General features: G+C 42.6%; 1 protein-coding gene across 2 annotated transcripts; it reads left to right on the plus strand.

Annotated features, from left to right (window-relative positions):
• Positions 1-11,876: 11,876 nt before the first annotated feature.
• Positions 11,877-15,646, plus strand: TMED8 (transmembrane p24 trafficking protein family member 8; the record flags this gene model as incomplete). 2 transcript variants are annotated; one of them, XM_084239787.1, is made up of 4 exons in its annotated part: positions 11,877-11,997; positions 13,705-13,846; positions 14,069-14,374; positions 15,429-15,646. In XM_084239787.1, exons 1-4 carry the CDS (start codon positions 11,884-11,886, stop codon positions 15,644-15,646), a joined length of 780 nt encoding a protein of 259 aa, XP_084095913.1. In that variant the 5' UTR covers positions 11,877-11,883. The 2 variants fall into 2 exon arrangements, with proteins under 2 accessions (XP_084095913.1, XP_084095914.1); XM_084239788.1 differs by having other exon boundaries at positions 13,720-13,846.
• Between the last annotated feature and the right edge of the window lie 921 nt (positions 15,647-16,567).

Here is a 16,567-nt window from a genome sequence, read left to right on the forward strand (position 1 = left end):
ATCTTAACCACCACACTACTCCTCCTTGTAGCTCAGGGGAGTACCCTCTTGTCCCCGTTTGCTTGAAATAACTTATAATATTTTTGTTTTCCCTATACTTCTTTGGGTTCCATGTTTTCCTTATCCCCTTCCAAGTCTAGCTGGATTGCAGAGTTTAGTTTATGATTATGAAATAACCAATGAACAACAAGAGTGAAATGATAAATCATAGTGTGAAAGCAGGTATTTATAACACGATTGACTCAAGGTTTGTATCCAGAACTTCTGTAAATCAATAATAAAAAGTACAGTAGTAAGATGAGCAAGAAACTTGAACAGGCACTTTATAAAAGAGGATTTCTGAGTAACCAAGAACCATAGGTCATCTGTGAAATGCATGTACCCACCAGAATGACCCAAATAAAAAATATTAATATGACCAAGTATTGGAGAGAATACAGAATAATGGGAATGTTCCTCAATGCTGTTGGGAATGCGTATTTGGTTTAACCCTTTTGGAAAATAGTTTGGTGGTATTTATCAAAGTTTATCATTTAAATTTCTATTAATCATTCCATTCCTAAGTTTATGTTCACCATTAATGCAGGTATATGTATACTAAGAAACATGTACAAAAATATCCAGAGCATCATTACTCATTATCACCTAAAAATAGATATTACCCACATATAAACAATGCTGATGAATTATGGTATGTTTGTGGAATAGTATACAGCAACAAAAATGAACAAACCTCACAGCAACATGGTTGACTCAAGCATAATTCTGAGTGAAAGAAGCTAGACTTAAAACATTTTATATTATTTCCCTTTAAGTAGAGCTTAAAAAACACAGAATGCAAAATAAGGGAGGGAAGACTATGGTGACAATTCACGGCTGATTTGGTGGTGGTTATTTTACAAGGATTACGTCTGAGGAGAGAAACAAGGATTACGTCTGAGGAGAGAAACCAAACATTATACAAAAATGAATAGTGTTGTAAAATACATAAATGTAATAAAAAATAATAAAAATTAAAAAACAGAATGAAGTGATCCTCTTTAGGAGTGTGTCTATAGATGGCCTAACTATAAAGAAAAGTAAGGAAATGATTCCTAAAATTTAGGATAATGGCTACCTTAAGAAGGGAGGGGTTGGTAATTGGGAGGGTCTTGAGTGGGCCTTATGAAGTTCTGGGAATGTTCTGTTTCTTGTTCTGTTTGCTTCATGATTATTTACTGAGGTTCACACTTTTGTGTACTTTTTTGTATGTATGTCATATAAAGCAGAGTCAGTGTGCAGTATAGTTACTAAGAATATCAGCTGTGGATTTGGACAGCCTGAGTTCATACTCTGTTCGTATTTACTGGGGCCCAGTAAAGGCCTGTTTAATGAAGTAGGCAAAGTCATTAACTCATGTTTCCCTTTTCGATGTGGTTGCTGTGTATACAGTGTATTTTGATTTGGGCATAACATTTGGTGAAGTGATATCTGAAGGGTAGATTCATGGGGTTGGTTTAAATGGGTAAATATTGTTGAGTGAACACAGTAGATTAAATAGTTTGTATGGTCTGACCTCATATTCTTAACAACACAAAAGCAATTGATTGTATGCAGGAAGATTGTATTTTGACATGAATTATCAAAGAATTGCAAATTATAAGAATAATGTCTTGTGTTTTATCTTCAGGTTGGCAAAGGTTATAAGGAATAGCGTTAAGTGATAATGTGGGTAAATGGTCACACTCATTCACTGCTAGTAGAATAAAAGCTTTAAAATACAGGTATTTCAATTCTGAGGATTTGTGCTAAGGAAATAAAGTAAAAAAAAGAGGTTATTATAGGGAAAAAAGTTCTAGTGAATTAAAAAAAATAAGAGAGGTGCAAATTAAAATTGAGATTCCAGTCCCCACGTTACAAATTCTGTCAATATTCTGGAAGTTTGGAAATGCTCTTACAGCGCCTATGGGGAAACAGGCACTCGGGTGTTGCTAATGGGAATGTAAGTGCTACAACCTGTATGAGAAATTGGTCTAGAAATTGTACTACTTGGAATTTATCCTAAAGACATCCTAGGAAAAAATATAAAATATTCTCAGAACATTGTAGCATAATTTGTCATATTAATAGGCTGGAAATAACCCAGACGTCCACCCGCAGGGACGTCAGTATGGTGTACACCCACACAATCAAGTATGCCAGTGTGGAAAAGAGAGGAAGAGCTATGTCAACTTTTAATGAGGCTCTCTAGGCTATCTTGTCAGGTGGTTAAAATAAGGTACAGGGAGAATGTGTGTGTTTTTTCCCCTAAGAAAGGAGATGGAATATGAATACATGCTTATATGTATGCTAATGTTTTCACAGAGAAATAATGGAAGATGAAATTAAAAAAGCTAATAAAAATGATCATCTATAGTAGAAAGGAAGTTAGACTTCTCTGACTATTCCCTTAACAAAAAGTTTTTGACTTTGAGATGTGAAGATGATGTGTGTTGATATAAACAAAGAATCTATTTAAAGGAATCTCAAAATCAAAACCTACCTAGTGAGCATGCAGGCATTGGTACTATTTAACACTTTTAGCTCTGTGTCTGATTTTCATGCACTGTCTCATAGATTTCACAATAAAAACTATAAAGAAAGAGAGCTTGTAGTCAGGACATAAAGAAACCTTATAGAATCTAATTGCCAAAGGTGTGTTGGGATATCCATGGAATTAGTGCTCAGGTAGTCTCTCTGTGTCTCTTTTTCTCAACTCCAAAGTCCCTTTCTCCTTCTCTTTGCTTGAATGCATCATTTTCCTGCTCTGACAATTGTCTTTTCTGCTCTTACATCATCTATGGACTTTTCCTAGATAGGAGGTTCAGTCTCTGACCCAACAAAGGCTCTACATAGTCTGCTTTGGTCTCTGATACTAACTCCGGATTTTTGGGAAAAGAACTGGACTGACTCTTGGGTTCACCCAATACCAGTGTAGTATAGCCAGCAAGCTATACTTTGGTCATCAGACCTGCCCCTTCCAAGGCTGTGGACAGGAGGAAATATTAAGAAAGGGTTGTAAGCTCCTCTAATATAATGTTGTCTATAATGGTGGAAGATTGAAACAATCTCTAGCTCTAATAATGGAGCTCTGGGTATTTGGCACAACCCATGGGATAATATTGGTCATTTAAATTATGATATAGCCCTATTTTAATGGACCCTGGACAATGTTCATAAATGTTTAATAATATTTGATGTGTGCAAACTTATGTATATATAAGCATACACACACATATAATTCAAAGTTCAGAATGATTGGAAAATTGCATTAGACAAGGGTACTTTTAAAGCACTAATCATTAGTCTAGTTGGTGAGTGTGCAAACAGTGGTATTGTTATTAAAGACTTTAGTTCTGTGTCTGCTTTTCATGCATTGTTTTGAGCAGGTGTTCACAGTAGAGATATAGATAGATGATAGATATTATGTATTTGCACACACACAATGAACCCTGGTATGAATGGAAGCTATGGAAAATAATGGAAGGAATGAGCATGGTTATCTTTGACTAGTGGTGTTGAGATTGGTTGGTTTTTTGTTTCTGTTTTTGCTTTTCTATGGATATATTCTGTGATTTTTCTATACCAAATAATGGGTTATTTCAATAATAAAAGTTTGGAATTGTCAATGCAATATGTTTTTTTTTTAAGATTTATTTATTTATGCATACAAGAACTGGGGTATAAGCCAGAGTTGTGGGGGGTGAGAGGATTCACCAGAGACAGAGTGGGGAGCAGAACAGGCAGACTGACTGAAATACACTGCTGAGGGGAGCAGTGGGCGAGTCGGGAGAGGTCTGCTGCGCCATGTGGGTAACTCCCTGGCCAGGGATTGAACTCATTATGCAGTGGCTGCGGCGAGCTTCATAGGTTGCATCTTAACCCCTTGAACCACCAGGGAGGCCCACAAAATGTTTTCTTAACTATAATTTGCTCTACAATGAGCAAACCACTTGTTATTGTAATTTCAAAAAGTTAATTTCAAATAATACGAAGACATAAAGTCCTGCACTTAAGTGAAAAGTGAATTATTTTCCAAAAATGTGTTTTAAAAATAGAGCATAGGAGAGACTGAGCTTAGAATAGGTTTATTTTCATAGGCCTAGGAGATCTTGATTGACTTATTTAGTCCAACAAGCAGAGTTTGCAGTGAAGAAAATCTAGTGCCTAGTTAGAGTATTATGCCTAGAAATGTCATGTCCCTATTAAGAGATGTCACTCGGCTTGCTCTGCGTGGATTAGAACACCTAAAAAGTTGTCTGTTTTAGTGCCTGACTTTAAGTTAGAGGTCATCTAAGGAGTGACTGAGAGAGCTTGGGAAAGAACTTGCAGGAATGTGATTTCAGGCTCTAAGTACTGGAAAGGCTATTGTGGGAGGGGTAGTCAAAGAGCAGAATTGATTGGGAAGCAGATTTTACTTAGGTCAACGTCGGGAAGGTTTTTCTATTATTATCGCTGGGGGAGAAGGACTCTACAGAGTGGTGGAGACTGGGGTGCATCTGACTACTGCCTAGACTCAGTCCCTTGCTTGGGAGGTGTAAAGAAAGCCTCAGTCCTCCTGTTTCTCCTTGACTCTCATACTGTGACCACACTGTGCCAGCCACGCCGACAACACTTCTGACATCAGATGGGTGGGCTTTTCCCCCTACACCTAATCATTCTGTGGCACTATAATCTCTAGCTAGAGATAGCATCAGATGTCACAGGTTAAAGACACACCTCACCAGACTGACCCCTGCTTCAGAGGCCAATTAAAAGCAGGTCTCCTGGTTACACACAGTTTCTGTCTAATGTGGCTACAAATTGGAGGTTCCCATGATGTCTTCCCCCTTGAATCCAGTTATTTGCTGGAACAACTCACAGAACTCAAGGAAACACTTATATTTATGAAATCATTAAAGGGTATGACAAAGAATACAGATGAGCAGTCAGTGAAGAGAAATACAGGGTGAGATCAGGGAGGTTCTAGGCGGGGCCTCCTGCCCCCATGAAGTTGGGTTACTTCACCCACTGGGTATATGGGTGTGTATCCAACCTGTATGCTCCCTGAACCTAGTACTTCTGGGATTTTTTGGGGGGTTTCATTATATAGGCATGATTGATTATTAATTCCTTTTCCAGCCCCTCTCTCTCTCTGGACAGTGGGAGAGTGGGGCTGACAATCTAAGCTTTGAATCATGGTTTGGTCTTTGTGGCTATCAGCCCCCACTCAATAACCTACCGAGAGTCACTTCACTAGGAGAAAAGACACGGCTGTCACAAAGGAAATGCCAAAGGATTTAGGAACAGTGTGTCAGGAGCCAAGGGCAAAGACCAAATATTAGAAGAAAAGATGCTTCCGGCGTTCTTATTGCTTAGGAAATTATAAGGGTTTTTGCAGGTCTGTGCAAGGGGAGAGACCAACCTTTGTTTTTTCTACTATGTCATAAGAGGAAAATTGGGTGGCATAAGCTTTAAGGTCTTTCTACCTTGTGAGGGTGTGAATTGATGGAAAAAAATAGATATTATTCACATGCCAAAAAATAACACTAAATTAAACTTAGATCATAAATAATTTGCCTGTCCTTTTTACTTTTATGTTGCTACCAAAGTCTGAAACTTCCAGTGTTTGAGGTTTACTTTATTAAATCATATTTTGTATGCAGAAGTGGACTTTGGGCTTCAGCATCTTGCTGTCTTAACTAGAAGAGGTTGAAAAGGGATTTTTAATTTTTTTTTAATTTTTTTACATCATTATTCATTTTTAAACAATATTTGCCCCCCCTACCCCCTCAGGTGTAGTCCCTAATGCACCATCACCTCAGTCCCCTGTGCTCCTCCATCCCTTCCTCCCTCTGATCCCTCTCCCACCATCTCCCCTGCAGGATGTCTCTGGTTTATAATTGTCTGTTTTTGCTTTGTTGTGTTTTGTATGGTTATTATTTTTTTACACTGATGTCTTACTTGGTTCCCCTATATTCCTGCTATAAGTGAAACCATCCGATATTTTTTTTCCTTCTGGCTTATTTCACTGAGCATAATTCCTTCTAGCTACATCCATGTTGCTGCAAATGGCATGAGTTTATCTTTTTTTGATTGCTGAATAATATTCCATTGTGTATATATACCACATCTTCTTGATCCAGTCATCAATTTTTTGGTATTTGGGTTGTTTCCAGGTTTTACCTATTGTAAATAGTGGTGCAATATACATAGGGGTATAGGTGTTCTTTTGAATCAATGTGAACAGGGTTATTTAAATGCAGGGAACCATGTGCTTAATGAGTGCTCCTGGAAAGGTCGAGAAAATAAACCACAGAACTCAGTTGCACCTGTGATTATGAGTGTGCCTACCTGGCTTTGAATTCTGTCTCTGTGCCTTAAGGTTTCCTTACCTGCAAAATAGCAATGATAATACCAGCACAAGCACAATGATAATACTCACAAGCATGTTGTGAGCCTGGGAACATGGCCTTCAGTAAGCATTTCCCTTAATTACTCCTTGAGGACACCTTGCAGTTATTCAATAAATCATTAATGAATCATTAGTGAATGGGGGAGTTAGTAAAGGAATAAAATTACAAAAATCCTTTACCTGACTCTGGAAACAGTGATGTGCGCTTACTGCATGCAGAGGTGGTGCTCTGTATGCTGGCACTGAAGTCCAGTCTATTTAGTCCTAGATCCCAGCTCTGCCCTCTCTGTTCTGCCTAATTCAACCATTTGCTTTTTGAGAAATATTATTCTTGAACTAGGATTAATTCTGACTTATTTTGAAAAATGACTTTTTTTTAATGACTGGGTTGTGGCTGTCTGAAAATCCTTGGATGTGATGATTTGAATAATTTATGACTAGGTCTCCCAGAGTATAAAGCTTATGCCCAGAATATTTTTGGAAAGAGAATTGATTGCAACTAACAGATTTAAAAAAAAAAGATACAAGATGGTTATGATTGCATTACTCTCAGATATTGAATTTTTCTTTCCATGTTTTTTAGAGAGTGAAGATCTGGAAAACACCAAGGTCACCTCCCCAGTGGTTTCTGCCCCTGATCCAGAACCCCATTCCTCACCTTACAGGTAGGAACAAACAACTGCTTTGGATAAAAATGCTTCTAAAGAGTTTTCTTCTGAGACAAGGAATTGGAGAAACAAGTGGACAGTGACTTTAATGTGGAAGATAAGTTGAAGCAAAGGGTATGGATGGTTTTGCCATTAATTAATCAACCCTTTATGCTTGGGCATCATGTCAGATGTATTTCAGGTTGTAAAATTTTCTTTTACTCTCAGAGCGTAAAGCTGTAACACATAGTGTAGTGCCTTCATCTACTCCGGAAGACCATGGTCAAATGTTAAGACATTTGAAATGGATCCCAGGTAGACTTTCAAGAAATTGTGTGGTTGGTTTTTACCCATAAAATGCGCACATGTACACACACACACAAACACACATGCACACACACACAAATACACTGTGGGAGGCAGTACTTGATTATGGAGGACCCTCATGTTGTCATTCTTAATATCCCTCTGTGACCATCTCCTTCACGCAGCTTCACTGGCAGGCGTGTCAGTGATGGGAAGACTTGTATTGAGGCCTGGAATGAGTGGAAACCAAGAAATATTAATGGAATAATTAATGGAGAGCACTTCGCTCATGCTTATCTCGTGCAGTAGAGCAGCTCGTGGTGCAGTGTCGTCCTGCAGAACTTGTGGTCTTTGTGCCCCACACAAAGTTGATGTCTGGGGTTAAGGAGGGAGTCAAGATTTAAAAACATCTGTTACTTCTCGAGTAGAAATTCTGTCTTCTTACCTTTGTATCTGAAATAAAACTTCTTTTCTCCCAGAATTCAGATGATGGAAGACAAGAGTGATTAATGTAATTACAATGCTGTTGCTGATAATAATAGCTACACATTATTGAGTGTTTCTCTGTAATAATGATAATAAAATATTTACCTCTATGAAAGCTATTGGATTTTTGGCACAGAAATGTTTTTTCCTCCTAAGAGTAAATAGCATTTTTGAGTGAGGAGCATAGAACATTTCTCTTACAAAACGGGATTTAATTTTAAAGTTTTGTTTCTAAAATCTAGTGTGTGGAGAAAAAAAATCCAGCCAGTATGATCCCTGAAGGTCAGTGTCTGGGTTTTGGGTTTTGTGTGTGATACTGGAATACCATGCTAGGTGTAAAAATGTTTTATCTCATTTAATCCTCAAATGACCCTAATGAAAGCAGTGTGCCTTTTTTCTTAAGACGTAGAAAATGCAACTGAATTCAGTTGTTTGCCTGAGTTCACACAGCTTTAGGTTTGTTTGACTCTAAAACTTATTCTCATGAGTAGCAGTGGAAGGGATTTTTTGCCTTCTATGCTTAGAGTTACCAGGTTATTATATACAGCAGTCCATTTAGAAAGATATAGTTTCCTCAAGGCTTTGATTATTGGAGAGAATTCAAATACTCTGAGAACCCTCCATCTTCTCGCCACCTCCCTTTTTCTGCACATGTTGATTTGAAGGATCTTTGGGGAATGGATTTTGGCACAGAACTGTTTTTTCCTCTTAAGAGTAACATTTTTGAGTGAGGAGCATGGAACATTTCTCTTACAAAACAGGATTTAATTTCAAAGTTTTGTTTCTAAAATCTAGTGTGTGAAGAAAAAAGTCCAGCCAGTATGACGCCTGCAGTTCAGTGTCTGGGTTTTGTGTGTGATATTGGAAATGGAAACGGGACAGCTCTGTCCTTTCTGGTGGGGCTGGCTGGCCAGGTTCTCCCCGCCGTCTGGGATGGCTTCCCTGCTCCCGGTCAGCACAGACCAGAAGGCTTACAGTGGAGTTTTCCTTTACGTGGTTTATCATCTGCATCAAGTGATTTGCAATTTATCTTTCCCAAAATATCCTCCACTAATTCTTCAGAGCATAAAATGCTAATGTGAATATTAAATTTATGTGACTATTGCTTGTCCTGTTTTAAAAAATTATAAGCAGAACCTTACTTGTGCAAAGTAGAGTGCACCAAGCAAAGCAGAGACTAAATTTTTGATGCCATATACAGTAAGATCAGGCTAATGGTCAGATTAACTGTTGTAGTCTCAAATTCCAAATATTGTAAATGGTAGTCTGATCCAAAATTCCACTTTAGGTGGAAAACAAATTATTGGCTTACTCATTTATTCATTCAACAAATATTTATTGAGTATCTACTATTTGCTCATTCAACAGACATTTTTTAAGTGCCTGCTATGTACCTGGTACTGTTTCAGGCACTGAAGATACTATACAGGAAAAGCTCCTGGCCTCACAGAGCTTATAGTCTAATGGGGAAGCAGGCAGAACACAGGCATCCATCAGATTGCATCAGATTGCATCTGTAGTGCCATCAACTGTAAAATGTGTTGTTATTTTTTACCATGAAAAAAGGAGAAAATACCCATGACAGAGTTTAGTGAGAGACACCCCGTCCCACATGGAACGGGGACCCCTAAACCTGCACCTTCAATGAAGAGAGAAACAGGAAAAATGCTTCCACACAGAAAAGGACAGCAAGGAAGCTTGAATGTCTCAAATTTGTGTAAGGAGAGAGAAGTCGTCTCTCCTGAGAATTTCAAACACAAGTCTGTTGTTACCAGTTTGTTGTGTAAATTCACTGTGCCATGGTGGTCTAAGCAACATCCTAAAACAGAATTTAATTTCAACTTATCTCAGTTGGTATGACGCCCAGGTGCTGGGAGAAGCAAATGCAAATCTCCTGTGGAAGGACTTGATGTCAGTGTAGGGCCATGGCAGTGTAGACACCAGCGACTTTGAGGATGTCTCATATTTCATTTGTATTAAAAACTGAAAACAAATAAGCATCTTGCAGTCAACACATATGGTAGGTGATGTGTTAGGCAGTAATAAGGGCAGTTAAGAAAGGACATCTGGGAGGCTGCCCGCAAGTGATGGCTGTGCAGAGGCTGAAGGAAGGGTGTTCTAAGGTTACCAGGGGAGAGTGTTCTAAGCGGGGCAATGACAGGCACAAAAACCTGCAAGTGGAAAGTGCCTGTGGAAGACTTGGGTATTCTGGGGGCCATTATGATGGGAGAGGACAGGGCAAGGCAAGGTGAGGTCATTCTTAGAGTTGAGGTCAGAGTGCAAAGGGCTTTGGGGTTAATGTGACAGGCTTGTCTGTGGGTGCTGTGCAGAAGGAGGGAATGAGACCCAGTTCCTGCCATCAAACTTACCTTCTAGTAGAGGAGACAGTCGTGTCAAGAATTAAAAAATGAACTATAATTACCAGGTTTAAGAGGATAGAATAGGCTTTTAGCCTAGACCAACTTACAGTTTACACAGGATTACCCAAACAAACCCACAAAAAACAGCAGTGTCGCACAGCTCTGATTTTCTTTTTAAAAAAGATTTTATTTATTTTATTTTTGTGTAGAAGAACTGAGGTGAAGGCCAGAGGTGGAGGGTGAGAGGATTCACCAGAGACAGAGTGGGGAGCAGAACAGGCAGATCTACTGAAATACACTGCTGAGGAGCACAGCAGACAAGACAGGAGAGGTCTGCTGTGCTGTATGTGGGTCACCTCCCTGGCTGGGGACTGAACTCAGGCTGCTGGGGTGGTGGCACTGAGACTTAATCCCTAGGCCACCAGGGAGTCCCACTCTGGTTTGGTTTTTTTTTTTTTTTTTTTTTTATAGTAACAGCCTCTTATTTATTTTGAGAATGGCTGGAGTGACTTGAATCCCCCCCCCCAATAGTTCTGTTGTATCTGAAGAAGAGGTAATTTATAAACTAGGAGTGATGTTTCTTGCTTATGCTAAAAAAAGGAAGAGAGAATGGAAGGGCGGTGTGGGGAGAGAGTGAAGGAAAGGACAAGATCATGAAACAAACCAAATAGTAATTAGAATTATTATGAAGAAGTTTTGACTTAACAGACCCCCCCAAAAGGGTATTTAATGACACTTGGGATCTCCAGAAGGGAGAAAAGAAGGAAGGAGGGCGAGAGGAACCAAGGAAGGAGCTCAGAAATTCCCAAATAGGCCCCCTGCTCCCCACTGTGGTTTATAGATCTATTTTCTAGTCACTTACTCAGCTCTTCTGAGGAAATGATGCCCTAAAAGTAGCAGCTCTCAGACCTTTTCACTCTTAAAAAATTATTGAGGGAATCTTGGTATATGTAGATTATATCTCTCAATGTTTACCATATTAGAAATTAAAACTGAAAAATCAGGCACTGTTCATTCATCTAAAAATAATAATAAGGAACTCATTACATGTTAATATAAATAAAATGTATCAAATGAAAAACAACTATTTTCCAAAGCAAAAATAATGCGTGGAGAGACATTGCAAATCTCTTTAATGTCTGGCTCACCCGGACAGTTGGGCCCCAGATCCGTATTCCTTCTGTGGAGCTCACATGTGAGGCAGCCTCTAGAAAACTCCACTGGTGTGGAGGATGGTGGGCCTGGCCTCTGAAGGTTGATTTGCCTTGAGTTTCTTCAGGACTGCTGTGTCTTTTATTTTTTTTTTTTTAAATGCTCGCCATCTCTCTCTTTTTTTTTTTTCTTTAATATTTATTTATTTATACAAGCACCGGGTACAGTCAGAAGCGCGGGAGGGTGAGAGAATTCACCAGAGCCAGAGCGGGGAGCAGAGCAGGCAGAAGGACCGAAGTACACTGCTGAGGGGAGCAGCGGGCGGCAGGAGAGGTCTGCGCGCCATGTGGGACCCTCCTCCGGTGGCCGGGGAGCAGCCGGGGATCAAACTGGCGCTGCAGAGGCTGCGGGCAGCTTCGGAACCCAGCGCTCAACCGCTGCGCCACTGGGGAGGCCCAGGACTGCTGTGTCTTAATAGAGTCCTTGGATTGACACTTTTTCTTCCTCTGAGAGGCCACAGATGGTATCTCCAGTGGGTGAAGATGCCACAGAAGATCTGCGGAAGGCAGCCGTGGAGGCTCAGGCCTTGGTGGAACAGGAATTGTCTGCAGACCAGGGCGAGGTCCTCAACAAGGTAGGAAGCGCGTGTTCGCTCGCTCTTAGGAAAGGAGGCCCTTGTGGCACCAGAACTTGGATATGTGTTGATGGGTTGGACTTGGAAGCACGGAATTCTCTTTGCTCTCCTTAGGATATATTTACTTTTAATTATTTAGAGAATGCTCATTTGTATTTTCCCTCGGGCCCATCCCTGTGGTAGCACCTGCTCAATAAATGAAGCGTTAAGAACAAGTAGTCAGGTGTTCCCTAAAAACTTCTCCATGTGAGGGGCCTCGAACCTTTGGACTGTGTCTCCGTCTCATTTTTCTCATGGCGGATGTACTCAGTATTTATGGCAGAGTCCAGAGAGGTGGTATTGATAGCAGTGGCCTCCCTGCACTGGAGTAACAGGTTGTTTATATAATTTATATATATATATGTATTAAAATAATAAGTGGTATTGGTATCAATAAAGATAATACCAAACATCATTACATTTGCATAAAGCTTTATAGTTCACAAGGCAGTTGTATCCACAACACTCCGTATTCCTGACAACAACCCTGTGAGGTATGTCTCCATTTTATAGGTGAGGAAACTGGGGTTAAGAGTTGTTGGTGACTTTACTAAGGCTGTGCAGCTAATAAGCCGTGAATGAAATACTTCGTTTAGACGTCTGGAAGAAGAAGGACTCCTTCAAGCAAGTTAACCAAAGTCTGATTCACCTCATTTAACAGTGGAGAGAAGAGCTGAAGGGCTTATTCTCCAGAAACGTAGTATGAGAATATAGTCTGGGAGGATTACAAAATTTTTTTACTAATTCATTTTTTGTGAATATAATTCTCATCCCTTACCTGAAATGCTGTGTCACTGATGTGCTCACCTGTATGGGCAGTAGCTATAAATTTCTTCTTGAGTTGCCTGCCAACTGCTTGGAGAAGGAGCAGGAAATTAAGGCTTAATTGCATGAAACAGGGCAACAGTAATCTCAGTGATTAGAAGTGAAACCCACTAGGGAGAATTGGCAGGCTCCTTCTGTGGGTTAGCAAGGGCTCTGAGTAGCAAGAGACATTTGTACTCTTCGTGCAGGATAGACCTTGGGTAGCAAACAGCCCGTTCACTGCACACTCTGGGACCGGTCCAAAATGAAATTGTAGTTGTTTGTGGAACACTGCTGGGGGGTAGGACAACTGTAGGACAAGCCCTCCAGGGTGTGCCATGGATGAGAGGGACAAAGAGAAAAGAGAAAACAGATTCTCTCTCTGTGCAGTGCTTTGGTGAATTGACTGACAGTGGTCTGGAAGTAGCCCTTGAGTGGCAATGGTCGTAGGTGAGAATGTGGCAGAGTGGGAGTCAAGCTGGACTCCAGGGGCAAGAGCTGCCATGAGAGAAGCCCCAGAGAGGTGCTGTGCAGGCCAGGGGGAGACCACGGCATGACGCTGAAAAGCCCCTGATGCCAAAGTCAGTAACAGGCTTTGACGATATTCACAGGCAACGGTTTTTTACAAAGGGTCCGGAGTGGGGAGCTGCAAAATGTAGGGGAGAACAAGCGTCTTTGAAGTAGGGAACATTGGGATGACATGAAAAAAGTTAGTAGACTATATCAGCAGCCCGTGACTGGAGGAAGGCGGAGGAATGTTTGCCAGCATGTTAGGGAGAGTGGCAGTAACAGCATAGGGCTGAGCGGCCTTCGTTTGGAAAAAGATTAATTGGAACCTGCCATTCTGATATGTCCTCTAACCAGAATCCTGTCGTGCAGATGGCCAAGTACCAAGCCCCACAAAGGTCTGGGGACATCGTGATGATCCAGTCTGAGCACACAGGAACTATAGATATTCTCTCAGCGGATTTGGAATCTGCAGATCTTCTGGGGGACCACAGGAAAGGTGAGACCTTTGTGGGGGGTGGGAGGTGGACTTTTGGTTCCCCATGGGTGCTTAAAGGAAGTCAGGCAGATAAGATGCAAAGAAAGGAAGTGACACGTGAAGGGTAGTCCAAGAAGCCAGTAGAGTGGATGTCTCTGACTGTGACCCACCTCCCTAGACAGCACGCCGGGCGCGGCAGCCTCCCCTCTGCTCGTCTTGGTAGTAAACCGCCTGTCCTTTCAGTCTCCCCGCCTCTGATGGCGCCTCCCTGCATCTGGACCCGCGCCAAGATGAAGGAATTCAAAAGCAGGCTGGGCAAAGAGAAGAACTGCCGCCTGGTGGTGAGGCGCGGCGAGGTGGTGACCGTCCGGGTACCCACCCATCCGGAGGGGAAGCGTGTCTGCTGGGAGTTCGCGACGGATGACTATGACATTGGCTTTGGTGTCTACTTTGACTGGACCCCAGTAACCAGCACCGACATCACCGTGCAGGTCAGCGACTCCAGTGAGGACGAGGATGAAGACGAGGAAGAGGAGGAAGACAGTGAAGGCAAGTCCAGCCTTGCGAGCTAAGCCCAACGGCGTGGCCAGAGCCAGGCCTCAGTGGGCACCTGGTGGGCTGGTGGTGGCACCTCCCTGGAAGCCCCCGCTTTCTCTCAGGACCTAGCTATTCGCCTGGAACATCTCCTGGGGGCTGGCTGGGCGGGGAGGCGTCGGAAGGGGCTACTGTGTAGAGAGGTGATATTTTTCAGTCACAGGTAAACCTGAGGTGGTTTCTTTTTCTGTCTCAGTTTGGGGCGTTTCCATTTCTTCTGGCCTGGACCCCACTGGGTGATTACAGTTGGCTAGCCGTACCCATGCTTGCCCTGCTCCTAACTCACAGCTCACTGGCTGCTGTTCCCTTCTTTACTTCACGCCAAAAGCAGTTTAAAAAATAGTCTGCCGCCGCCCCAGCTGTCGCAGTGTCCCCTCAGGATGGCTCTGGGCCGATCGCTTGCATCTCACAAGCTTAGGTTCTGAGCTTTAGCCTTACTCCTTGATTTTCCTTCTATAATTTTAAAATCAATCCCTTGCTTCCTTCTTTATGGAAAAGCAAGTCAACAGGGAAGTCTTCAGGTGCTGGGGGAGGAGAACCTGATACCTGCTCTGTGTCTCTGTAGGAGGCCAAGCCAGGGGCTCCGTCTCTCAGTGCAGGCCCATGTCTGCGTCTCCCACAGCCACAGGTTCTTTCACCTGTTGGATGAGAGAGTATCAGAATCTTCCCTTCTGTAATAAATGTGTTTTCTGCCCCTTAGAAATGTCTAGACACTTTGGGAGCTGGGGAGGCTCTATAAGAACAATTGTTGTTTCTCAGTAGAGATGTTACTGGCACTTGGGGTGGGGTGCTTCTTTCTTGAGCAGGGTTTAGTGCTAAATGCCAGTATCACCCATTAGTCACGCCGATGACCCAGAGGCCACCAGACCATATGCCTGTTGGAGGGCAGTTAGTACCCCCATCCCTGCCGGCCGGGGAAGCCACTGGGCATCCTGCTCCCTCTTCTACCTGCAGGTCAGATGTATTTGGTCTCTGAACTCATATCCAAACACTCATTTTGCTCATGCAGACCCTGTCCCAGTTGGAGATGTGGAGAGAGGCTCCAGGAGCTCCCTGCGGGGTCGCTATGGGGAAGTCATGCCCGTGTACCGGCGGGACAGCCACCGAGACGTGCAGGCTGGCAGCCACGACTACCCCGGGGAGGGCATCTACCTGCTCAAGTTTGACAACTCCTACTCCCTGCTACGCAACAAGACACTCTACTTTCACGTCTACTACACGAGCTGAAGGTTCACTGGGACGGGAGGCAGGCGGGTCTTGGCTGGCTGGAGCAGGCTGCCCACTGGCGCCTCTTGCTGCCAAGAGGCCGGAGCTGAAGGTGGAGTGTGTGGCTCCTGGCCCATGTGCCCTGCCTGACTGTTGACCCCACATTGCTTTTCCCCTTCTTGGCTTCTGCAGATGGTGGTGTAGTACCCCTATTTTGTGGCCCCTGACTCACACTCTTCTTGCTTTGGACTCCAGTCAAATCTCTCTATGAAAGAACCTACCAGGCAAAAGCCTGAAAGGAAATTGGGTGTCATCTTTTAAAAATAAGCTTGCTCTGGTGCAAGGTGTATTATCCTAGCTGCTGCTCTCTCTTCTCCCAGGGCCTTTATTGCATTGATTGGCACCCACTCTTTTTACTTTCTAAAAGTGCCAGAAGAGAGAAAAGCACATGGTCTCTGAAAGAACCCAGTATCTCGGACGGAGAAAGCTCTGTCCAGCCTCACACCACTGCCATATTCCCGCCTGCTGGTTCTCTGCGGCCTCTAGCCCAGGCTGGGAGCCCTCACTGCCTTTGGAGGGGTGGTATTAGTCCTGACGGCTCGACTCTGCCTCCTCCCCTCCTCTTTTCTGTCCCTGAGTCTGTCAGCCGTCACAGCAAGAGCTCCCATGCAGTCGAAAGTGATGACCAGTGTATCCTAAGATCTGGGAAGAAAAACGGATTCCATAACTTCCTATGTCGACAGGCGGTTTCCCTCACCCAGGCCTCTGGTGGTCAGAGGGGACAGGATACAAATAGTTACTGGATTGATCTCAGACCACACATTTTTGAAAATCAAGTGTTACTAAATTATTGTTTCTGTAATCAAAGAAGCAGGCCTGTGATCTGAGAGAGAAGCTTATGTAACAGCGACACTCCAGGTTTCCTGCCATTTCTTTGTCTTT

The sequence above is a fragment of the Talpa europaea genome, assembly GCF_964194135.1.
Source record: "Talpa europaea genome assembly, chromosome: 8".
Taxonomy (NCBI): Eukaryota; Metazoa; Chordata; class Mammalia; order Eulipotyphla; family Talpidae; genus Talpa; species Talpa europaea.